Source organism: Schistosoma mansoni, chromosome 6 (assembly GCF_000237925.1).
Source record: "Schistosoma mansoni strain Puerto Rico chromosome 6, complete genome".
Taxonomy (NCBI): domain Eukaryota; kingdom Metazoa; phylum Platyhelminthes; class Trematoda; order Strigeidida; family Schistosomatidae; genus Schistosoma; species Schistosoma mansoni.
In genome coordinates this window covers 18,307,643-18,333,113 of record NC_031500.1, presented here as the reverse complement: position 1 = coordinate 18,333,113, position 25,471 = coordinate 18,307,643, and the positions used below count along the sequence as shown (strand labels likewise).

Sequence of the window (25,471 nt, the reverse complement as noted above, 5' to 3'; positions counted from 1 at the left end):
CCCATCTACTAACCTTTTTGCTTGGGTCCGCGAGTGGGTTATGGTGTTGCAGTAAGTCTATGCTAACGACCGGCATTGACACTTCTGCAACAAAAGCAATCCCTTTGGTTACTTTACTCAAACTTGTAGAATTGTGGTCGAAATCGTTATTAGTACTACTATAATAATAGACCTAATGCTAAAATTGTAGATTTGTCGTGAACTGAAAACCATTTCCTGGGTTTGTGTAATGCAATTGACTTTTTCACTTAGGGGATTCAGTAGAAATCTAGAATACAGATAAATATGCGGCTACCACTTTATGAACTATCTAAAATGAGCTTATGATTGTAGAAGATTTATAGATCAAACTCAGTATTAGTTTTCGGAATACTGTCCTTGTTGTCTGGCAATATAACTCAAAAACTAGAAATTAGGTAGGTAGTGGTCGGAAGAAAAGATATTAGAGGATGGTGCACAGTTTAAGATAGAGTAAAATGTTAAATGAAGAAACAAGATGAAAAATTAGATCCAGGTAACTACTCAGTCCTTGCCTATGCCGATTACCAGCTTATGTGTATTTACGGCGGTCCTCAGACATATTTGCCAGTCCTTGGTGTTTAAACAAGTGTATTTCACTCAAGCATGTAAATGCTACCAAGATTGTTAATGGACCATCATAGCTAAACACAAATGTAGTTAGTCAGTTATTCGTATCGACCGAGCTAGTAAGTTGAGTACCAACCGATATTGCAATGCGATCATACACATGATCATAAATCAACAGACTAGTGGAAAAATGGGCTAACATAAATAAAAATCAATCGATAGGGTTAAAGTGAACGGGTGAATTGATGACAAGCTGTATTTCTTTAGTCTGTCACACCAATGTAGAATTACGGTCAAAATCGTTATCAGTATTACTACAATAATAGACCTAATCCCAAAATTGTGGATTTGTCATGATGTAAGGGCCTAATCTATAAGATCTTACGTGCAAGTCACGTCATTGTTTATTCTAGCTTGTCATATCGTAAGAATCAGCCACATAACGTCTAGTATTTCTGAAGAACACATTTTGGCTGGGTAGAAAGTAATCTATTTAATACAAGATCCAGTAGGTTTTACATAAAGTGACCACGTCTGCATGACCAAGCCATGCCATCTTGAATGAAGCTTCCCGCGTTCACCATTACCAACCTCCTCAACGTGTTACGTGTTAAATGTCAATCTTCTCGAAGAATCGTGTGGTTAGGAACCAACACCCCAACAAACCCACGTCAAGATAATTTTGTTTCTCGTCATAATTGACGGTGGCTTTTTCGTTCCCTGACTCTAAAATGAGGATTGAACTTTGCAGACGATCATCGGTATTCGTAGGGAGTTTCCCGAAATGTCTAAAGTTGAGAAAAATGCACGATTTCCAGAAATTATATGGTAAGCAACAAAAATATTTCGGCTCCATCACTAATTAAAGCTATCTGTTTCTCGTCGTCTAGAAACAGGTCTTGTCCCTGATGGGCTTTTTTGAGGAGTTCTGGGCTGTCAGGGGCCATGCTAAGGGTTAAAAAAATGAGTGACAAGGTTGTCTCATGTCAACCGATGTTTTTCCTTGACAGAATGAATCTCGATGCTTGGGGGTCTGGTAATTGCCAGTATCCGATTGTGAGTCTAGAGCGTCATATTGGAGTGTAATAAGAACGGCTTGTACCTGTTGAGGAAACTTGGATAAAAGGCATTGCCTAAAAGAGCCTTCACTCAAAATTCATTGTCCAGTGACCTCTCTCATACGTAGCACAATTTCTTTTTCCAATCCGTTTCGCGATTTGATATCATGTAGTAGCTGGTCCAACCCTCATAGACTGTTTAAGTCTCTGAGTTTAAGGACGGAGTTTTTCTGTGTGGTAAGTTTCAAAAATAACACTAGTATCCACACAAAGTGTAACGTACCTGCTGAAATATTGTGATAGCTCTTTTACTACTGAGAAAAACCATACACACCAGTCTGCCACGCGGTACTCTTGGAAGTCAGCTTCTGGACAAAAGAACCAAACTCTCGTATTATCAGGCCAGGATAGCACAGGCTACCAGGTGGAGGACGTGAGACTATACTCTTAACAGTTTGGGTGTCTGTTTCAAAACAATAAAATATACACATATTCAACAAAACTGAGGACGAAAAATTAATTACGATATGTAAATAAATAAAAAAACATATATAATGTTACACCAAGGAATGGACTCAAAGCCTGTCGCTTAGTGTGCCAGATCATATCAGGCTCAGCACTAAAAATGTCACGGATATTCAGGGCTTGACAACGCTTTTATCCGTGACGTCTTCGTATTCGGGATTCCACTACCTTGACTCCTTTTGACCCTGCATGGGTGTGTTCTGTCTATCAACCAATCACGATATTTATTACATGTCGAAAGCTCATTTTAGTTTAACCATTTTTATCTGTCCTCCAATTACTGTTCGGAATCTCTCTCTCGGAATCTTTCTCTCCCTAATAGACTGTACCAATTTCTGTTTTTGTATACTAACGGTGTTAATTTACGTTTATGAGACAGATAAAGTTTATTGAGTTGAATAGCTTACTTGTTCCAACTTCGGCCAAGCTAAGACTCTGTGTTTGACAGCCTATGGATCAGCTTAGAATTGCATCCGTAAGTAATTATTTTCTACATGCAATACTAACTTACTACAGATTCTCACACCTCAGTCACTCATTTCTTTTTTCGAGTTCGAAAAAGATCGATACATATTTTCTTATCTTTCATCGTATAAAAACAGTATATAATACCATAAAACACTAATGTAAACGAATAACCAGTCCTTTCATTTTCATGAAAAGCGTTTATTTTTGAAATCTATGTTGTTCAGGCAACCACAAACTAAATGAGGTAAAAAATTCCTTAAAATGCTCGATTTTAACACAGGGTACGATTTTTTATACCTCATAGAACAATGTTTTGTGACTGACAGAAAGTTCAAACTTTTTTAAATGATTGATTTCTGTTAGATTCTAAAGGTCATACGAGCAATGGGACTGTTTTGAAATCCGCAAATGGGGTGTTTCTGTACTTCGTTGTGATCGGAAATGTCGACCTCAAATTGCCATTTCTCTAACATAAAAAGTCTTTTTGATAACGCGGTTGAAAATGGTGAAATTACGGTGCTTGAATTTACTACTCGGCTGTCAGAAATAAGTATAGGCTTATCACCTGAAGAGAAAAAAGTATTACCGCTAGTTGTTAATCACCTTTTTAGTCTCTGGCACAACGCGTAGATAGCGAAATGAAGATGCCATGTAAGCAGATTCTAGAAAGGCATTCTTCAGACAATGGAAACGAAAGATTGTCTAGAGAGTAAGTCAGTTATTCTCAAACTACTCCAGGCTACAATTTCAAATTTTGTTGGTCCTTCATACTCGTCTCCTATGCTCGTTTGAAGAAGCCGATATGTGTGCTGACCACGAACTTGGTGACTGGGTAAGTAAATTGGTTATCTAATCAAGTTAGATTTCGGAACTAATCAGCCGGCTTAGCTTATGTGATCCTACTTGGAATGAATGGAAAAACTTTCTAAAACTGGAAGTTGTCGATAGGTAATTTCTCTACCAATTAATTGCTTTAAAGGTACAAGACAGCCTTTGGTCGCACACTATTTTGCGTCTATATGAATCTTGGTTTGGAACCTCCTGAGTGCCTACCCAATGATACGGAACTTACGACATCCGAATCACGTACTCTAGAAGAAAATGTGGATGAAGTCGATGGGGTCATATCAAGTTCACCTCGGTTCGTGCTACCTATTTTTTTTACTGTCCAAAGCAGTTTTAACCACTACTTTTTGCTAATAATGACTAAAGTTCCTATCTATGCCCTTCTACTTTGGATTGCGATAAACTACGCCTTCCCTAAATTATCACTTATCGATCCTTAAAAGAGCATGCACTATGTTTACACTTTGGACCAAAAATTATGGGAAAACATGGAACTTCTTCGCTTTAGTATGGGTAGATTACTGAACTTGGTCACATGTTCCTTCGATTTTTGCTACGGCCATGTGAATGACCGAGAATTGCACCTGACCCATTACCCACATGCATTTTATCAAAACATGGTATTTCTTCGTCAGGTTAGCGGCCTGAGTTTAATCATGTAGAGATGAAGGGTTTCTGACTGGAATCCTGGTGTTAGAACTCAGTAAATGAAGACCTCCAGCACTGCAATTCAAAACCATTCGTTGACTTAACTTTCTTTGTTGGCCCTCAAATCATAATAAATCCTGTGAGTCAAATCTAGTTTCCCCGCCTGATAATGCTGTTAATCTTCAGCCCTTAAAATTTTGAAGTTTGGTAGCTTTAAATGGTGAATTTTTTGTGTTAAGCTCTGCATTCGCTATCACATCATCGAGTGACATTCATTCTGAGATTCTGCTAATGAACAGTCCTAACACTATAATTTTCCTGTTATGTTACTCCTGCTTGTATTAAAAATCGTAAGCACCTTGTTATGGGGTCCACAATTATAAACATAATAGACTTCTCTGTATCCGGAAAATCCCATCTAATCATCCTAAAACTTCTGCTGGTTTGATTTCAACATTTTCCATCTATCATCTAATTTTCTCACTTTCACAACAAATTGCTACCCCGTCTCCCGTTAAGTAAATTAAAAAAGTACTTTCAATTCCATCATGGGGTTTTTAGTTCGTCCCTTACCCTTAAGGTTATTAATTTACTACCATTGAGCTATTAGACTTTAATGAATAAGGTTTCCGGAACGTTTGTGCCAACTCCAACAACACCCCCGCCAAGAGAAGGCGGGGGTGTTGTTCACGAAATTGAGAGGACGAAAAGCGAATATCCGGCGCTTTAACCGGGTTGGTGGACACGGAAAGTCCACCTAGAGCAGTTGGAAAACCCTCACTCCAAACCAATGGTGAACATAGGCTACAGGCTCCCAAGGAAACAAATGGCGTATGAACCGATCGTTGGTCACCGGCTTCCATGGGACTGCTTGAAGTCACTAACTTCTAGTCTGAGCCATGTTGGTAGATGCAGACTACCTGGTTGGGGTCCGTGTGACTATCGTAACCAATGGTTGGAGACTCTGAGTGACATGGCTGAGAATCGATCACAATGGCGTAGGTGTATACACTCTTTATCTTCCCTTAAACCTTGAGATTAAAATTGCTTCATATCTGTCTTCTTTCCTATACTATATCCTTATATACAACCTTTCTTTTATATACTACCACCACTAAATTAACTACTTCTATGAATTCGGTGTTCATCTTGTTGTGCTAACGAGGTATGGCAACTTGGACCGATGCATATATGTGCCTGGTCCTACGTTGTCGCTGACTGACTGACTGACCATGGACTGCATCTCATGATGCTCCACTGTCTTGTGTATTATACCTTTAGGTCAAAGGCTCGGGGTGTGGCCCCCTAAGAAAACCACCTGCTTCGGTCTGGGCACCCGGGCAGTATCACAGCCCTCACACAAGTAAATGAAATGATGATTTCTACTGACAATCCTATTTACGCTCTTACTAAATGCCAGACAATTTACATTGTTATTATTATTATTATTTACCATGTCGCTTATTCACTCCCTTTTATTCACAATTTGTGTATCCTTACTTTTCAACTTATGCAGCATAGTGTGGCGCATATATATCCGGTGCCCCTTCGTACCAATATGTATGTGTTTAAATAAATAAATAATTTCAGTTGAGTTTTAGTGAATGTAGTGTAGTTGGCAAACTTGGTTACAATCATAAAGTTCGTTAATAATGACCTAACATTTCTAATAAGTGGTCAAAAAGAGGTAGAAAAGAAAAACAACACTTCCAGCCATGAAGCGATATATATATTACCTGGTCAGTCAGTCACAACGTAGAACTTCGTACGTACGTACATCACAGAGATGCAGTTGTCGATTCAAATCCCATAGTGGTAGAAGTAGTAAGAGTATAAGCAGTAATCCGAAAGATTAGGGTTTGAAGATGTTATTGAAGGAGTATAATCCAGTGAAATAAATTTGGAAAGAGAAAAAAGATAGAGACATGAAAAATTCAGAAGATTAGAATTCGGAAGAACACAAAGAGTGGATGCACCTACGCTATTGCAAACGATTTTGAGCCATGTCATTCAAGGTCTCTAACCATCGGTTGTTACCATCTCGCAGGTCCCAACCAGGTAGTCTACACCTACCAACATGGTTCAGTCCACTTGTCAGTGAGTGACCTCATGGATTTGTACCACGTTTTGCTATATTAGTCAAACTGATCCCTCCGTGATTGTCACAAGAGGACTTTTGTCCTTTCTTATAGACTGGCACAATCAGATGGAATTACGTCCAGTTCCCAGATTCTACCTAAGACCTCGGTCAATCTCGCTGCTATTACTGGACCGCCATCCTTAAAAATCTCAGGGGTGAACCTGTCAGGGCCTGCTACTCTCCCACGCTTCGAACTTCCTATAGCTTTTCCAACCTCGTAAAAAGTTGGTGGACTTACATTAACTTGCCATTCAGGTCGACTGGGGATCGTGGAAAACCGGAATGTGGCTGAAGGCCAATTGAACTGATCCCTAAAGTGTTTTGCCCATCGATCCAATCTCCTGGATTGAGAATGGATAATATGTTCGTCTTTTTCCGAGATAGTTTCTCTGACAGTTGGGTTCCTAATACTGGTTTCTTTAAATAGTCTGAAAAGTTGTCTGCTGTTGCCTTTTCCATCTCTTGCTTTCGCTACCCACCACTGTTCGCGATCATTGCGTAGACTTCTTATTAGCCTGCGCTTAAGTTGACTTCGCTCTTCGTTATGTTCAGAGCCAAATGGGATAAGTTTTTGAGCATCTATCAGTGAGGTAGATGCTGCTGAGATCCAATGTTTCTCCCTAACCTTATACTTTACCGTACTAGCAGTTTCCTTGCAGCGTCTTTCCCACGTCCAGTAAGACGCAGACAGATACGTGCTCTCACTTGAGCATATTTTGAATGTAAGCATGTGCTCCAGAATGAGTTACATTTTATTATCGAGCCCCTCCATCGGTGGCTGACAGCGACGTAATCTATTTGAGTCCAACGTTGGGACGAATTCGGGGGTCGCTATGTCAAAAGATTTTTTCCTTGTGTTTAAAGTTAGTATTTGCAAGAAACAGGTGGTTATCTAAGCATAGCTGCAACAGACGGTCGTCATTATCTGTCCTTTGAGCCACGATACCATAAGATCCACCCAGGTGTCTTTCCCTTTCACTTAATTTACCTACTTGAGCAATTAAGTCGCCAGCCACCATTACTACATCAGAGTGCCTAGCTTTTCGGAGAGGGTCGGGAAGCTTTCTGTAAATCTCATCTTGTACGTGATCTGAGCTGCAGTCAGTGGGAGAGTAGGCAGAGACGACGAAGAGGCAACAACAAGTGTCCCTATCTTTCTGAGTCCTTACTGTTCCGTTTAATCGGACAGTGCACAGAGGACTGTCTACTGGGATCCAGTTCAAAAGAGCTAGTTCTGCCCTAGGACTCAATGCTATACCTACACCAGCAAGGCCACGGGAAGCAGCATCAGGGATCCCAGATACACGAAGTGTGAATCGAGTTGGTTCTTTATTATGACATGGTGAGGTCAAATGAATGACTGCACTCGGACCCTGCATTTCGGAGACGCAGCACACATCGATGGTGCGAGATTCTAAAGTCTTAGCTAAGAAAGCCTGTTGTCCTATTTCGCACAATGTTCGGACGTTAAAAGTTCCTACATGTGGTTTAGAGAGTGGTTTCAGGAGACCGGGAATAACGTCCCGCGTACTCGAATCGTTTGCCGTAGCGGTGCGAGGTGAAAAAAGGACGTAAGAAGGGTCAGTCGTGGAGATAAGAGAGTTATTAGGAGGTGTAGGAGGGATTTCAATGTGACCAACTTGGTCTCATGTGCTGTTACACGTACGAGGGCTAATATCACTTCCCGGCTGCCCACACCGTGGAAGGGTATTTCTTGAGGGACCTGAAAAGGAAGTTGGATTAATGTTGATCATAACGATCTGGGAGCGTGACCACAGAGCCCTAATCTTTTCGATTAGTGTTTATACTCTTGCTACTTCTACCACTATGGGATTTGAATCGACAACTGAATCTCTGTGCTAATTTGGCATGGCAACTCTAACTGATGTACGTACGTACGTACGAAGTTCTACGTTGTGACTGACTGACTGAGACTCCCAAGATAAGTGAAGTGGTCGACACGCTCAACTACTACTTCCTTATTACTTGGTGCATATGCAAGATGCAGACTTAAGTTGAGGAACCACTGTTTTTCACCATAGAAAACTAAACAAAAGTTTAAATAAAGTACACTATATATATACTTTGTGAGAAGTTAGACTGGACTAGTTGTCACATTGTCGAATTTCAACCATATCATTCCAAGTTTTATATAATCGATTCCATCTGTTTTGCAAACCCTTATCATAATGACGTACAGTTCTATACACAGCTCAGAATAATAATCTTTTCAAGTGGAATTATATATTTGTTTAAATAAACAAATAAACAGTGGTAAAAAGTTGTCGGAATATATATGCTCCACACATTATTGAATTAGTGTGTGGACTGGAATACTGCCTGGGTACCTAAACCGAAGCGGGTGGTTTTCTTAGGGGGCCACACCCCGAACCTTTAACCCGGAGATCTAACCCAAAAGGCAGTGAGGCAACTGTAGAAGTTGTGACCCTATGGTATCTGACAACCAATAATAGGTTCATACTCCACTTGTTTCTCGAGGATCCTGAGGCCCATGTACACCAATGATTTGGAACCAGGGTTTTCCAACTCCCATAGATGAATACTCCATACCCACTATCAGTGTAAGCATCAGACACTCACTTTTCGTCCTCTCAATTTTGTAAACAACACCTCTGCCTCAGGAAGGCATCAGTAGAACTGTCCTGATAGTAGCTATACACGCATGGCCATAAGGGAGCATTTCGGGATGGGAGCGGACTCTCCCCACCCTCAGCCTTACCGGGACATTTGGGGGATACTTGAGTCACATTAACATTAAAAATACAATTTACTCTTTAGAATTTGTAGCACATTTGTAATAGGTTTCGGTGTAAATGTAAATAACCCTGTATGGTTGTTAGCAGTTAGTAGACGGTGAATTAAGACAATCGTATTTAATACTATCAGATAAGTCCAGTATAGCGTATTAGATAAGAAACCTTGTCAAATTATCAGGTTTGTAATATACTCGGACTCATTTCACTTAACAAGACTTTTTGAAGCGAATATTGATCAAAATATCTAATAAATAATTCCTATAGTCAGGAATTATTTGTTGACAAGTTATTCAATTTTCATTTATCATTTTCTATAAATAATAGACCATCAAATGTCATGCAATCTTCACCAGTACCACGTAATACCCTCAGACAATCGCTTCCACGTGCTTTGTTTACTGATTCAATACAGATCTCACTTTCATCCAATGAAACCCCTAATCCCTTGACATCCACTCCAATTTTATCCAATGTTATTAATTCATGTCCTGTCAACATAGAGTCATCTAGTAAATATCAATCTTGTAAGACCTTGCCAACTCCTCATCTAGTACTTATACCATGTCAACGATCAAAACGAAAATGCCGTACTCCAACAAAACGCCTACCAGTAAAACGAGAATCTCGAAAGAAGCCAACAAAGTTAGTTTAATTTTTTTTCTGATACTTTTCTTTCGATGATTTTTATAGCATACTCCTTGTTATGTATGAAACACAGAGTTGGAAATTGGTTACCTTGTTTTATCTTTTTATGGTAGATGTATTTTGTTTTGGTCTCTTAATTTACCTATTGTGCATAACAATATTTATTATAATAAAATAGATACATTCAATTACCACACGATTCCAAGTAGCAGGTTTAATTTAAAAATTTCTAGTAGGACGAATCATACTATTAATTGTTAAGTAAACCTTTTAGATCTGTCATCGACTGGATCATGAAGACGTCGACATCTGGAGGGAAGCATGGGATACAGTGGACAGGCAGGATGCAGCTGGACGATTTAGACTTTGCAGATGATCTGGCTCTTCTATCACATACGCAACAACAAATGCAGAACACGACCAATGTAGCAGCAGCCTCAGCTGCAGTAGGTCTCAATATACACAAAGGGAAAAGCAAGACTCTCCGATACAATACAACGTGTATCAATCGAATCACACTTGACGGAGAAGCTTTGGAGGGTGTGGAAACCTTTACATATCTGGGCAGCATCATTGATGAACACGGTGGATCTGATGCAGATGTGAGGGCAAGAATCGGCAAAACAAGAGCAGCATATTTACAACTAAAGGACATCTGGAACTCAAAACAATTGTCAACCAAAACCAAGATCAGAATTTTCAATACGAATGTCAAGACAGTTCTACTGTATGGGGCGGAGACGTGGAAAACTACGAAAGCCATCATCCAGAAGATACAGGTGTTTATTAACAGTGTTCTACGCAAGATACTTCGGATCCGATGGCCAGACACTATCAGCAACACTTTACAGTGGGAGACAACAAACCAGATTCCATCTAGTGTAAGGAGAAATCAGGAAGAAGCGGTGGGGGTGGATAGGACACGCATTGAGAAAATCACCCAACTGCGTCACAAGACAACCCCTCACATGGAATCCTGAAGGCCAAAGGAGAAGAGGAAAACCAAAGAACACATTACGCCGAGAAATGGAGACAGACATGAGAAGAATGAACAAAAGTTGGATAGGACTAGAAAGAAAGACGGAGGACAGAGCGGGTTGGAGAATGCTGGTCGGCGGCCCATGCTCCATTGGGAGTAACAGGCGTAAGTAAGTAAGTATAATATGCTATCAGGGATCTCTGTATTTGTAGTAATTTAAAAGGCGTCACTGGATAAAATTTTCGAATATATATTGATGTCCCAAAGACTAACTGAAGGTTACTTACTTAATGGCTTTGGAATTAAAAATCAAAACACTAATTCATTGTCAACTATCCTCCTGTTATTTGTAAGTGAACATTTTATGTTCTAGTTAGTTAGATGTTAATATTATTTCCTCTGTTATTTGTTTAGTTTGTCAAAGTCTTTATTTGAAATTTGTTCTTGTATTTCTACTCTGTTAGCACAACACCTACTACAAGACAAAGGAATCCTTCAGCTAATTCATCAAAACGGACTCCAGCTTCAACGTCAGCTCGTACTCCAAGGAGTTCAAATCGATCACGTTCACATACTATCACGTCTCCTAATGCTAATAGCTTAAAGCAAAAGTCGACATTGTCGGAAACGTCTACTTCAACAAGAGGAGAATCTAAAAGGAGGGCGAATACCGATTCAAAACGTTGTAACCATCGACGTTCAGTACATGAGACACCTAATCCAGAGAAATCATATCCTCGTTGGGAACGAGCTAAGTTGGCTGCAGCAGAGAAAACAAAAAATAAGGTATATTTCTGTGCATTTAGCAAAAGTCACTGGGATTTTTGTAGCTATATTTTTCTCTGTTTTGAGATTAATTTGGTTAAAAAGGTTATGTTTACCTATCTATAAAGTATCATTGAAGTCCTGTTTACCACTTTACGTAGTAAGGTTACTTTCGAAAAAAAGTGTATACTCTTATAAATTTGTCAAACACTGATTCCAAACCAGTTATCCCTATGGACTCAAGAGTCCGAAATGTAAGACACTGATTACCATGGGGGGGGGAAGAAATTGTACTACTTACATCCCTCCATTCCCTTATCCAATTAGTTCTTTAGATTGGAAAAAATGTCTCTTAATTAAATCATCACTTATACAATAATACTTTCATAAAAGGTAACAGTAAAAATGCCCTGGTATAGCCGATGGTAGGGAGAGTTAGCTCTTCCTCCCGAAATGCTCTCACATGGCCACGCGTATAAAGCCACTGTCAGGGAAGTCCTATTCATTGCCTTCTCGCAGTGGGAGTGATGTTTACGCAATTGAGAGGACAAAAAGCGAATGTCCTGCCATTTAACCGGGGTGGTGGACACGGAAAGTTCACCTGGGGGAGTTGGAAAACCCTGAATCCAAACCAATGGTGCACATGGGCTCCAGTGTCCTGAGGGAACAAATGGCGTATAAACCAGTCGTTGGTCACCGGCAACCATGGGACTGCATCTCCTCACAATGGTGCGCTGTATTGTGGGTCAGACCTTCAGGTCAGTATCATAGTCCCCACACAATCTAAGGAAATGACAATTTTTTGTGTGGCGCATATATAAATGGTGCCCCCTTGTACCTATAAATAAAATAAATAGCGGTAGGTTAGCGGTTTGAAGACTATTTGTGTTAAATCATTGTTGTTCTCCTAAGATTTCTCTTTTTCAACGAACCCACCATGATTGTGTTCTTTATTTATACTTGTATTCTAATTCTTGTTTCAAATCATATGATCACAAAAATCTCAACTCCTTTATATAATCCATTTCTCAATGCCTATTTTCATTATGATTTCAGTGTAATACTATATGTGTACAACCTTACTTCATTTTTAAAGTAAAATGACCGGAAATAAACTCCCATAATATGTACAACAAGTCACTTACTAGCATATGTTCAGAAGTATTTTTTTACTATATCATTAATCTTTTCTACGTTATTATTGGTTAACAGCCAATGTTCTACCACGTTACTTACTTACGCCTGTTACCCCTCGTCGAGGAGCATAGGCCGCTCACCAGCTTCTCCAACCAACTCTGTCCTGGGCAATCCTTTTCATACCTGCTTCTAATGTTCTACCACATCGTTTATATAATCTTAATGGTTAAGGCACAAATATCCCTGCTAATCAGTTCACAGTTTAATTGTATGAAACACTAAAAGCACTACTTATTTACTTCTTTTTGTGTTTGTCTTCTCAACAGGCAATTATTGTAGATGAATCACCAATAAAACCACCGCTAACAACAGTCAGTCCATTACGTCGGCTACGTCGAGCTAATTCTATGCTAAATAGTCTTTTGTATATAGAAGCACAAGAAGCTGCCAATATAACAGCTCAAACTCACAGTGGTGGTGGTGGTCTTCCAACACTATTGAGTAATAGTTCCAGTCTACCATTAAATTCCGATGATGATAATGAAGATAATAATCGACTAACTCGTGAATCATCACTTCAGTTTAGTCAAGAATTACCGATACAATATAAAGATTCATGTTTGTCCGTAGCAATGTCACGTGCTGAACGTTGGCGACGACGTCAGTTACTAGAGGAAGCTAGTTTAAGTCAATTCTCAACACAAATTTCTAATATTCAATCAAATTCTGTACATATAAATAATGATCTTATCAATGAAAATGTTAATCCATCAACACCTCCACGTTTATTACGTCGTAATTCTAATTTACTAGCCAATATGATATCTTCATCAGATCATCATCGTTTAAATACAACATTAATTCAATTAATTCATAGTCCAAAACGAATAAAAACTCCTCGTAAAAGTAAGTTGGTGTATAAACTTTTCTGAAAAAATACTATTATCAGATTTGATAGACTTACTACTTATTATACCGTTTGGACCTCCCAAATGCCCTGGTACGGCCGAGAGTGGGGAGGACCCGCCCTCCCTTTCAAAATGCTCTCACATGGCCACGCGTATACAGCCTCTGCCAGGAAAGTCCTACTCACTGCATTCTCGCATCACGGGTGTTGTTTACGAAATTGAGAGGATGAAAAGCGAACGTCCGGTGCTTTAACCGGGTTGGTGGACAAGGAAAGTCCATCTAGGGGAGTTGGAAAACCCTCATTCCAAACAAATAGTGCACATGGGATCCAGGCTCCCAAGGAAAAAATGGCGTATGAATCAATCGTTGGTCACCGTCTACCACGGGATTGCATCTCCTCACGATGCTCCACTGCCTTGTGGTTCAGACCTTCAGGTCAAAGGCTCGGGGTGTGGCCCCCTAAGAGAACCACATGCTTCAGTCTGGGCACCTGAGCAGTATGACAGCCCTCACATAAATCAAATGAGATTTGTGCGGCGCATATGTGTCTGTTGCTTCCTTGTACCAATATTTATGTGTTCAAGTAAATAAATAAATTCTGATACTAAGCAATTGATATAGGGTAAAATTGTATGACCTAATCACTGTATTTCGTAATCTAATTTCAATCTGGTCTTTACATGTTTTCCATCATATAGTGTGGATCATATTGTATTTACAGTCTTAATCATAAATTATGTTTCTATAATTGATTCACTACAATAATTAGTCAGTTATCACCAGTATGATAAGATGTGACATAATTGTGTATAGAACCAGGTGATCACATTTTATGTTCATACAACTGTAAGGATGGCTCGTTGGCAAACTCAAGGAAGCCTCAAGAAGCCCAGAAAGAGCCGAAGACATTCCATGCAATCACCATTAAGGGAACATTCTAGAATGTCGACGTGTACCCTATTGGATGAATAAAAAGGACATGAGATTTTTGTACTATATTTGATACTGTTTGGGGAATAAAATTCCTACTTACTAGTCTTCTCTCTTGCGACTTTGCGGGTTCTATTGTTTAAGTAGTCTAGTAGTACGTGGCATAGCAAGAATCAAAGCTGTAAATATAACAACAAAGAAGAAAGCAATCAACGAAATACGAAATAAATAATACAAATATACCACTGTGGTTAATCTTGCATCATGTTATTGCATAACATATCCAACTTCTGGTTATTGGTATTAAGCTAGCATTGATCACAGAAAGTTTGCATCAGATCGACAAAGGGCTGGCTTCTGTTGATCCTTCACGACTCCCTGGCTGGGGTCCGAGAGATGGTGCAACACAGTGGCTAGAGACGTTATCAGATATGGTTCAGAATAGAAGCCAGTGGCGATCCTGCTGTAACCTTCTTTTACTTTCTTCATAAAGAGTGGTTCTAACTTTCTTAACCGAAAGAGTCTTCCTGTTGTACATTCCAGTTCCCCCCATCATTACTCTTCTCTTTTTTTCATCCGTTGTTTCCTTTATATATACGCATCTTCCCCCTTTCTCTTCCCATTCTCATTATTTTGTGTGGCGCATATGTATCTGGTGCCCCTTTGTACCAATATGTATGTGTTCAAATAAATAAATCAGATCGACATTTAATGATTTACATTACTTGATCTCATGTACTGATCTTCCTGTCCTCTAATTTTTTTTACCATCCTACTTCTGTCAGCTAACATTTTACATCAACATAGTTGATGGTTAAACATACATAACACACCCTTAATTACCTCTAGTTGATGAATTTTTTTGGTCTCATCATTCGACTTGTTCATTCAGTTTCACTGTACGTGACTAATGCTTCGAAGTGAACTATGATAGATTATTTGTTGCTCTTATGTACGTCTTCTGCTTTCATAGACCATATTCTCAATAATAGTCTAATGCATTCAGTTTATTTTTCCCTAACTTCTTTTTTCTTCTACAATAAGATATTTTTAATGTGACGCCCAAGTGTACTTCAAATGCAAAAAACAATTGCTCTCAATTGTCTACAACAACCACTCAAATAAATACGGACTGTTCAAATCCAGTACAAATTACTACAACTCCTCCTATCTGTACTATGAAACCATTTCTACAAAATGATGTTCAACCTATGTCAAATGTGAATACAGTAGGCTCAATCCCAAGATCTACTCCTCGACGTAGAACGTACAAATCTAAAGATATAGATGATAGTCATCCTGTCAACACTACTGCTACTAGTCGTCGTCGGACTAGACATTCTTCTGGATTTGTTCAATCGAATACACGTGAAACTATTGTTTCACCTCAGATATTTGACGAAGAGGCAATGTTCCTTGGAAGAGAAGAATTTCTGAATGAAACTACTCCAAATGTGTCTAACACAGTTGATGCATGTATTGAAGATGATGGCGCTGAATTTGGAGCGTTGTTAATGTCTAGGTTGGTTGGCTGTTTTAAAAGTTTCCTCATTTTTCTATAGGAAAAAATCTTAAACATTTATTTTTGAGTAGACTTTTACACATTTGTCGTTTTCTTGAATTTGGGATTTTTTTTAATGATCCGGTATCTTGATCTGAGGCTAAATTTTATTCTGTAGGTCGTAATCGTCATAGATGTAACCGATCTCTACAAAACCTCTTCAACCAAATTAACATATACAGCTGACCAGTGACTTCAAGATTTTCTTGAAATCCTAGTAAAATGTCGTGACTGGTGGTGTAGTTCAGTCATATTGGAAGTGAAACAGTTGTCACCGATGACACTTTATGTTTTTCTCACCGTGTTAGTTTGATTAAAGTCGAAATTATCACACTAGATACTGACCCATTCGTTCTAACAATAAAACGTCCTGAGGGTCTTGAATCGGATCTCTGGTAGGCTCGTGGGTGTACACTGACAAAGAGCCCTATACTAGGACGAAACAACTGTCCAAAGCTCTAGGGTTTCCAATAGTAGTTCGGCTGAGATTAGTCGTATGGATAAAAGCTACGAGTCTGGACCATTTTCACAAGACCCTCTCAAATGAATTTGTTAGGATGGCTCGTTGGCAGACTCAAGGAAGCCTCAAGAACTCCAGAAAGAGCCAAAGACATTCCATCCAACCACCACTAGGGGAACATTCTAGAATGTCGACGTGTAGCTCTCTTATTAGTTGAATAAGAACATTTAAACACATAAATATTGGTACAAGGAAGCAGGTGGTTTTCTTAGGGGGTCACATCCGTAGCCTTTGACCTACAGGTCTGAGCCACCAGGCAGTGGAGCATCGTGAGGAGATACAGTCCCATGGTAGCCGGTGACCAACGATTGGTTCATACGCCATTTGTTCCTTCAGGACCGTGGAGCCCATGTGCACCATTGGTTTGGAATGAGGGTTTTCCAACTCCCCTAGATGGACTTTCCTTGTCCACCAACCCGGTTAAAGCACCGGACATTCGTTTTTCGTCCTCCCAATTTCGTAGAAAACACCCCTGGTGTGAGAAGGCAGCGAGCAGGCCTTCGCTGGCAGAAGCTATATACGCTTGGCATTTCGATAGGGAGAGCTAACTCTCCCCACTATCGGCCGTACTAGGGCATTTGGGGGCTCAAACTGAAGACGATTAGATACTATGGAATATGAATGAATTTGTTTCTTCATATTATTGTTATCAATGATAATATTTATTGTTGACATTGTTCCTTTTTGAAACTTCTTTTTTATGTATAGAAAACGTAGAAAAATATCTCCAGTTTGTACACCAACACAACCTCCTGTATTTCGTTTGAATACATTAGCTGTCACAACAACTATGCCAGCTACCACTAATATTCATCATCAAGTTTCCACTGGATCACCTAATTCTCGTGATTTGTCTGGAAATCATACACCATATTCATTTGGTAGTAATAATTTCGTGGCTGACCACTTAATAAATGCACCTAAACGTAATATCAATTGTATTTCTAACAGTAACAGTAGTGACTATAGTACTTTAGATACTACTATTAGTACTACTGCTAATACTACATCTTCCACTACTATTAGTATTAGTGATCCAAAACAATCTGATATGATCAATAATTGTAAACCATCTGTATTTACTACATGTTCAGTAGTTAAACCTATTCATCAATCACAATTTGCTCCATTGCATGTATTCAATCGTCCTTCAGTTGCTGTTAGGTAAGTGTGTGGAAGAAATATCATTGATTCATATACGTATTTATATCTTTATGCTAATAGTTGTGTTTTTTGGTTGATATTTAATCTCATTTATAATTCCTTTTCATAAGTTATATATATATATATAATCATAACTCTTTACAGTGTGATCAAAATTGAAAGGATCTGTTTGATTTGTCTTCACCGAAATTTAACGATACTCCAGATGTGTCCTGTATCAGGAATTTCCATTATAACTACTCCTGTTCAACTGTAACACAGATTGTCAATCAGTCAGCTACAACGTAGGATCAGGCATATATATGCATCGGTTAAAGTTGCCACACCTCGTTAGCACAATAAGATGAACACCAAATCCATAGAACTAGTTAATTTATTGGTGGTAATATACAAAAGAAAGATTGTATAAAAGGATATAGTATAGGAAAGAAGACAGATATGAAGCAATTTTAGTCTCAAGGTTTGAGGGAACATAAAGAGTGTATACATTTGCGCCATTGCGATCGATTCTGAGCCATGTCATGCAGAGTCTCCAACCATTGGTTACGATAGTCACGCGGACCCCAGCCAAGTAGTCTGCATCTACCAACATGGCTCAGACTATAAGTTAGTGACTTCAAGCACTGATGCCACGTTTTGGTTTGGCCGCCCCTAACTCTTTTCCAACCATCCCCTACACTAGTCAGCATACCGCGTCGTGGTAATCGGTGTTCAGGCATACGTAACGCGTGACCCAACCATCTTAGTTTATGAAGATTCATGACCTCATCAACTGATCTACCATCAGATTGTACTACTTATGGAAATGAACTTTCGTGACCTTATTGTTTTAAGTAGTTCATTTCTTGTCTAGAGATTCTATAATTGACGTAAAGTATGTAATCATGTTAAAGAAATACTATTATGCATTCATCAACATCTTGAGCAAAGTTTCTAGGATGTTTACAATGTTTTTTTCGTATAAACAAAATATGAGTGATCCAACTTTTTAATCACTTTATTTGTTGCTTAAAAAGTTATATTAACGCTAATTAGGTTCAGCCTATAAGATTTCAGTCCCAATTAGATCAGTTTGTGTATCTGTATTGTATATACAAATTATGTATATGTTTGTTGTTATGTCCTTTATCTCGCTTACTATGGCAACTTGAACCGTTGCATATATGTGGCTGGTCCCACGTTGCAGCTGTCTAACTGACTGAACATGCATTTCCTTTCTTGTTACGTCCTTGATGTATCTTCTCATTATTTCATGCTTAATGTGGTATGAGATTTTTCTCAATCTCATTTACGGCCTTGACGTGATAGGTTGCTTAGTGCGACCTTGAGACTTATTCCAGAATATTCTTGAAAGTAGAAAGAACACAAACTTTCCTAATAGGACCGTTGTAATTGAACGGAAGGATAAGACGAGTTAGCTGGAACTGTGTATCCTATTTACTCATTACTGAATTAATTCAAAAAAGGTACATAGATAAAGCATACAATTTTTTATTGAAATTGAGTTATTAAAGTGGAAAAAAAAGAAATACGAAAGGTTGCATTCAAATTACAATAGAAAACAATGTGGCAGTGATTTAGATACATTCAACAAAAGCTTATGATTGATAGAATTAAACAGGTATAAAATCAAATATCAGTATAGGGTTGTGATAATTATTATGTTTTGATTGAGATCATGAACCGAATCCCACGAGTGTGGTCGTGGATGCTCACTGCTGAGAAGTCCCATAATAGGACGAAACGGCCGTCCGGTGCTTTCAGGGTTTCAATAGTGGTCTAACATCAGTCGGTTTATGATTTCAAGCAAAAAATAAAATGTTATTATATATAGTTTAGATCATGATTCAATTGAAGCTAGACCACCATGGAAGACCTGAAAGCACTGGACGGACGTTTCATCCTATTATGACTGGCTCCATGAGGTAATTCCTGGAGTTCTAGCGAGAAGTAGTGACCAGCGGAACTAATCCATGTCAGGTAGAGACAGGTATCTACCTCAGTACAATGGAAGTTGGTCGCCCAATTTCGTGGATTGGTTGATGTTAGACATTAACACCGTTGGATGCCGGCCGGCTCAGCGGTCTGTCGGCTAAGTGCCCTGGTGCGAGACTGGTAGGTCCTGGGTTTGAATCCGGCGAGGCGGAGTCTTGGATGTGCACTTCTTAGGAGTCCCAAGGTAGGACGAAACGGCCGTACAGTGCTTCCAGGTTTTCCATGGTAGTCTAGCTTACATTGACTCATGACCTGAACTATATAAAATTACTAAAATCTCCATAAAACCCCCTTCTGAAAATATTATTACTTTACCAACATTGAATAAAACGCGACAATATCTACCCTCTGCCCCCCACCCAAAAAGGATCAACTTTCTTTGTTTATCTATTGCATCTTGATTTCTATCTTGATGATCTATTTGTATTTTATTTATAATTTTAGTGATTCTATTGATAATACTACAACAATGAATAGTAGTCAAAGTAATTCTATATGTATTGCATTACGTCAACGTTTATTTGGTGGAATTGATGAATTATCTAATAGTATATCTAGTCATAAACTATCTGAAGATCACCATGATAATGATAACTTGGAGAATATTGATCCAAATCCATTGAACTCCCCAGCATCATCATCATCATCATGTTCATTATCATCAAAATCTCAGATTCAATCATTAACAAAACAAAATAATAATAATAATAATTCACGTCATTTATGGGATGAGAATTCAATAGATTTACCATTATCACCAGTAATACATCAGTTGCCATGGAATATCCAAACATCATCATCAATTGAATTAAAAACTAATAATAATCATATTCAATCAAATTATTATACATTTACAAATCATAATAGTGTATATAATAGTAAAAGAATAATACCAATTATTGAAAATCAATCATGTAATAATAATAATAATATATTACATCTTAGACGCAATTTATTCCAATGATTCTTTTTCTTCTCCTTTTCTCTTTTTTTTCTCTGGTAAATTTTCTCTCCTCTCTTTTCTTTTTTAGTTTTCTCTCTGTAGTAACTGTTCCCTATTCCCCCTCTGTTTTCTTTTTTGATTTTCTTTCTCTATCTAGTAATATTTCTTTTATTTTCCAATTTATTATATATTTTAGTTTCTCTTTTCTTTTTTTGGTTTACTTTACCTAGTAAGTTTTCTCTTCCCCCACCTCTTTTCTTTTTTCGGCTTTCTATCTACGTCTAGTCATTTTTCTTTTATTTTTTTTAGTTAGTTATGCACTTTGTTTCTCTTTTCATCTTTTTCTTTTTTGGTTTTCTTTAACTTATAAATTTTCCCTCCTCTCCCCCTCTTTTCTTTTCTTTTTTTTGGGTTTTCTTTTATTTCCCCAATGGGTTATCCATTTTAGTTGCTCATATGTTTATGATTTATATTGTGATGATGTAAATTTTTTTTTTGAATGTTTTCCTATATTTTTTATTCTTTTTTGTGTTAATCATCAATCTGTTAGAGTTACCCTTTTTTAAATGAACGTTACAAGATCATTCAATGTGGAACAGTCTTCTTTTGGTTTAGGCATTCGGGCAGTAGTTCAGTCTTCACATGGATCAAGTGATTCGTATGGTGTATATGCATTTAATACCTCTTTGTACTCGATATTTATGTATTTAAATAAAAGAGAGAAAAATACACAACCCTTTTTTAAATGCAAAATTGTGTTACATATTACTAATATATTATAAGTAGTATATATATGTATATATAAACATTTTTCGAAAAATCTTGAGTATCTTTTATTTTGCTTACAATTTTATGTTCAAAAAATTATTACTTATTATGGTATTCTATTTTCTATTTGGTTGAAGTCAGTTTATTATAAATATAGTGTTGAATACTGGTTTTAATAATCAATCCCGACCGTTGCTGCTACCTTGACATGGCGTTAGGGTCCGTTGAAGAACGGAGCTAACACGTCAGAAATCCCCCACAAAAAGGCCGTCTATGACTGGCCTCAAGCAGTTGTCTTTTGGGCATTACGGTCACGCTCCCAGGTCGTTAAGACAAACATTAATCCATTTTTCTTATCAGGTTCCTCAAGAAATACCCTACCACGGTGTGGGCAGCCGGGAAGTGATATTAGCCCTCGTACGTGTAACAGCACATGAGACCAAGTTGGTCACATTGAAATCCCTTCTACACCTCCTAATAACTCTCTTATCTCCACGACTGACCCTTCTTACGTCCTTTTTTCACCTCGCACCGCTAGGGCAAACGATTCGAGTACGCGGGACGTTATTCCCGGTCTCCTGAAACCACTCTCTAAACCACATGTAGGAACTTTTAACGTCCGAACATTGTGCGAAATAGGACAACAGGCTTTCTTAGCTAAGACTTTAGAATCTCGCACCATCGATGTGTGCTGCGTCTCCGAAATGCAGGGTCCGAGTGCAGTCATCATTTGACCTCACCATGTCATAATAAAGAACCAACTCGATTCACACTTCGTGTATCTGGGATCCCTGATGTTGCTTCCCGTGGCCTCGCTGGTGTAGGTATAGCATTGAGTCCTAGGGCAGAACTAGCTCTTTTGAACTGGATCCCAGTAGACAGTCCTCTGTGCACTGTCCGATTAAACGGAACAGTAAGGACTCAGAAAGATAGGGACACTTGTCGTTGCCTCTTCGTCGTCTCTGCCTACTCTCCCACTGACTGCAGCTCAGATCACGTACAAGATGAGATTTACAGAAAGCTTCCCGACCCTCTCCGAAAAGCTAGGCACTCTGATGTAGTAATGGTGGCTGGCGACTTAATTGCTCAAGTAGGTAAATTAAGTGAAAGGGAAAGACACCTGGGTGGATCTTATGGTATCGTGGCTCAAAGGACAGATAATGACGACCGTCTGTTGCAGCTATGCTTAGATAACCACCTGTTTCTTGCAAATACTAACTTTAAACACAAGGAAAAAATCTTTTGACATAGCGACCCCCGAATTCGTCCCAACGTTGGACTCAAATAGATTACGTCGCTGTCAGCCACCGATGGAGGGGCTCGATAATAAAATGTAACTCATTCTGGAGCACATGCTTACATCCAAAATATGCTCAAGTGAGAGCACGTATCTGTCTGCGTCTTACTGGACGTGGGAAAGACGCTTCAAGGAAATTTCTTAGGGTTTTACTTAATGATAGGCAAGCTAAGAATATATTTCATGAACAACTAGGAAAACAGTTAGGCAGCCATGTAAGTGGAATGACATCCGTAAAGCTGTGGAAACAGCAGTGATATCTGCTAGTACGGTAAACTATAAGGTTAGGGAGAAACACTGGATCTCAGCATCATCTACCTCACTGATAGATGCTCAAAAACGCATCCCATTTGGCTCTGAACATAACGAAGAGCGTAGTCAGCTTAAAAGCAGGCTAATAAGAAGTCTATGAAATGATCGCGAACAGTGGTGGGTAGCGAAAGCAAGAAAGATGGAAAAGGCAGTGGCAATATGCAACAGCAGACAACTATTCAGACTTGTTAAAGAAAGCAGTATTAGGAACCCAACTATCTCGGAAAAAGATGAAAATATTGTCTATTCTCAATCCAGGAGATTGGATCGATGGGCAAAACACTTTAGGGATCAGTTCAATTGGCCTTCAGCCACACTTCGGTTTCCCACGATCCCTAGTCGACTTGAATAACAACTTGACGTAAGTCCTCCGACTCTTTACGAGGTTGGAAAAGCTATAGGAAGTTCGAAGCGTGGGAGAGTAGCAGGCCCTGACAGGTTCACCCCTGAGATTTTTAAGGATGGCGGTCCAGTACTAGCAGCGAGATTGACCGAGGTCTTAGGTAGAATCTGAGAACTGCATTTAATCACATCTCACTGATCCCAGTCACTGATTGTGTCAGTCTATAATAAAAGACAAAAGTCCTCCTGTGACAATCACAGAGGGATCAGTTTGACTAATATAGTATCTAAAATATTAGCTTCAATAATAATTCGACGCCTAATCAAAGCTCGTGAAGAGCAGACTAGAGTAAACCAGGCTGGTTTTCGACCTGGACGTGGTTGTATAGACCAGATATTCACTCTACGTCAGGTCCTAGAACATAGACACATTCAGACGCCCCACAATAGTAGTATTTCTCGACCTTAAGGCGGCATTTGACTCCGTTGGTCGTGAGGTTCTATGGCAGTGTTTGTCAGTGAAAGGAGTACCAAAGAAGTACTTTAACCTTATAAATGCTATTGTTAGTTGAAAATAATATTACATAGGGGACTTAGTTCGAGAAGAAAGAATGAATTCACGGAATAAAAAAATGTATAAGATAACTTTAAAACTCAAGACTTAAGGAAAGACAAATAGTGGGTACATCGACACCATATCACACAACTTGCAATAGACGCAGAAATCCAGGACTCGGTCTCAGAGCAAACATCAACTTTGGGGTGTAGGTTCATCCAGCTGACGAGTCCCGAGCAGGACGAAATACGTGTCTTGGATTCCACTGCTTATAATGTCTCTCACTTAAAGACAACATCAAGGTAGGATCCATATATGTCATAAGAGACTGATCAATCGCAGTCCTAAATACCAATAAGAGGATCCAAATATACATGTATAGACTTTTAATTTCAAGCACTAATATTCACAAAATGCCATTGTGTGTTCAACAGCTAATTTCCGAGTTCATACTCAAGTCAACACAACCATTAACATTACCCCAGTGTCTGCAATAAACGCAGAAATCCAAAACAGGTAATTCAACTCTCAATGAATTCATAGACGTTTCAAATTTTGTCATCCTTAGCTTTCCTTGAGCTTACTTTAACACCAACAGGTTGATTGATGAGCCTGCAAATGTGGAGTTCAGTATGGAAATAGTTATTATAAATGGTCTGTGGTTGTAACAACGATATAGTGTTTCCCGTGAATAAACATCTCCCCACTAATATTGTCTTTCTGCAATAGTCAGTTTTTAAGATAATTACATTCATCCTTACCCAATGAATTTCCAGCGTCAGATGTGTTATTTTCAAATGTATTAACTTATATTAAGTGGAGATGAATGGTGGCTAGCAGTGAAATCCAGGACTCAGACTCGGAGTCAATATCAACTTTGGGGTGCAGGTTCATCCGGCTGACGAGTCGTAAGCAGGACGAAATACGTGTCTTGAATTCCAATGCTGGTCACCATCCATCACTGCTTATAATGTCTCTGACTTAATGATAATACCGAGGTTGGATTCATATACGTCGAAAGAGACTGACCAATTCCAGTCCTAAATACCAATGAGAGGATCCGAACAACAAATATACATGTATAAACTCTTAATTTCGATGTCAAATACGTCTTTAACAGCTAATTTCTGAGGTCATACTCGAGTCAACACAACCATTAACGATACCCCAGTGTCTTTCCGAGGTTACTTTAGAATAAATATATAGGTGTCCTGGTATTGTTAAACGCCTACATTATGGCTTATCTTTTTTCCGACTTGTTCATTACTAAACCTTACCTCTGTTATTTACATAATGCTAAACAGTTTAATCATCCGATGTACGTTTATTTGGTACTAAGAATTGATGTCTAAGAAACCTTATCTTCATTTTGATTAAATCAAATTGCATTCAATGCTAGTCACTTGATCGGTCAATATTAATACCCTATAGTCTATTGATCTGATTACGAGGATGTATAGATACTAAATTTATAACAAAAAATATTTTCAAACATCAATGATTGAGAAAAGACTATGTCTTACAATTACTTTCAATAGAGATGTAATTGTTGAACTCCTAAGTGTCATAGCTTGTGCCCTATTAATATATGACGTAAT

General features: G+C 38.6%; 1 protein-coding gene across 1 annotated transcript; it reads left to right on the top strand.

Moving 5' to 3' along the window:
* Positions 1-3,080: 3,080 nt before the first annotated feature.
* On the top strand, positions 3,081-24,476 carry Smp_127080 (hypothetical protein; the record flags this gene model as incomplete). The annotated part of the gene is made up of 13 exons (XM_018798492.1): positions 3,081-3,218; positions 3,251-3,348; positions 3,378-3,471; positions 3,502-3,587; positions 3,619-3,780; positions 9,375-9,692; positions 11,139-11,460; positions 12,903-13,482; positions 15,460-15,937; positions 17,205-17,422; positions 17,591-17,660; positions 20,100-20,203; positions 24,442-24,476. 13 exons carry the CDS (start codon positions 3,081-3,083, stop codon positions 24,474-24,476), a joined length of 2,703 nt encoding a protein of 900 aa, XP_018653428.1.
* Between the last annotated feature and the right edge of the window lie 995 nt (positions 24,477-25,471).